Consider the following 851-nt stretch of genomic DNA (forward strand, 5'->3'; position numbering starts at 1 on the left):
CCCCCTGCCCCCAGGTCACCGGCGGTGCCCGTGCCTGGGCTGATGCCTTCCCCGAGGACACGGTGGCCGATCACGTTGGGGACACGCAGGGACGGCGCTACTACCGGCACCTGTCAGATGACGAGGACCTGGTGGCCTCTGGAGGTGAGGGGACACCAGGGTGGGTGGGTCCTGATGCCACCCTGGGTGCCACTTGCACAGTCCTCAATGAGGATGGCGCTGGGGCCTGGTGGGAAGGTCGGTGCCACCAGGAGTGGGAGTCACTTTGGGTGAATGTCACCGTGGGTGGGTGTGGCAGGAATGGGTGGCACCAGGTGGGGGTGTTACCATGGGAAAGGGACCTGATGGCACCCAGCACTACGGTGGCACTGGGTGTGTGGGTGCCACCCAGAATGCTGCTTGCAGTGTCCTCATTGTGGTTGATGCCACTCGGGCTGGTGGCATCTGGTGATAAGGTGGCACTGGGTGGATGGATGTCACTGCGAGCGAGTGCCACTCGTGCTGCCCCAGCCACAGATGCCAGCAGGATTTGGTGGCAGATGGTGGCAGGGTGGCACCGAGTGGGTGAGCATCACCGTGGGTGAATGCCACCATGGGTGGCTGTCACTGTGGGTAGAACCACCCTGGGTGCTCCCATGTTGTCCCCAGGGCAGATGGCACTGGTGTCATCTGGCAGTAAAATGTCACCAGGTGGGTGTGTGTCACCATGGGGGTGTGGATGCCCCCCTGGTGCCACCACATGGTCCCCATTGTGGGTGGCACTGGGATCTGGTGGCATTTGGTGGCAGTGGGTGCCACCGTGGGTGGGTGGGTGTCACTGTGGGTGGGTGCCCACGCATGGGGACCCCGCG

General features: G+C 63.9%; 1 protein-coding gene across 1 annotated transcript in view; it reads left to right on the forward strand.

Annotated features, from left to right (window-relative positions):
- Positions 1 to 851, forward strand: part of HSPG2 (heparan sulfate proteoglycan 2) — a 46,175-nt gene that overhangs the window by 7,099 nt on the left and 38,225 nt on the right. The window contains 1 exon segment of the mRNA XM_031062966.1: positions 15 to 164. Within this exon segment, the coding sequence (XP_030918826.1) occupies positions 15 to 164 (150 nt within the window).

The sequence above is a fragment of the Geospiza fortis genome, unplaced genomic scaffold, assembly GCF_000277835.1.
Source record: "Geospiza fortis unplaced genomic scaffold, GeoFor_1.0 scaffold4, whole genome shotgun sequence".
Lineage (NCBI taxonomy): Eukaryota > Metazoa > Chordata > Aves > Passeriformes > Thraupidae > Geospiza > Geospiza fortis.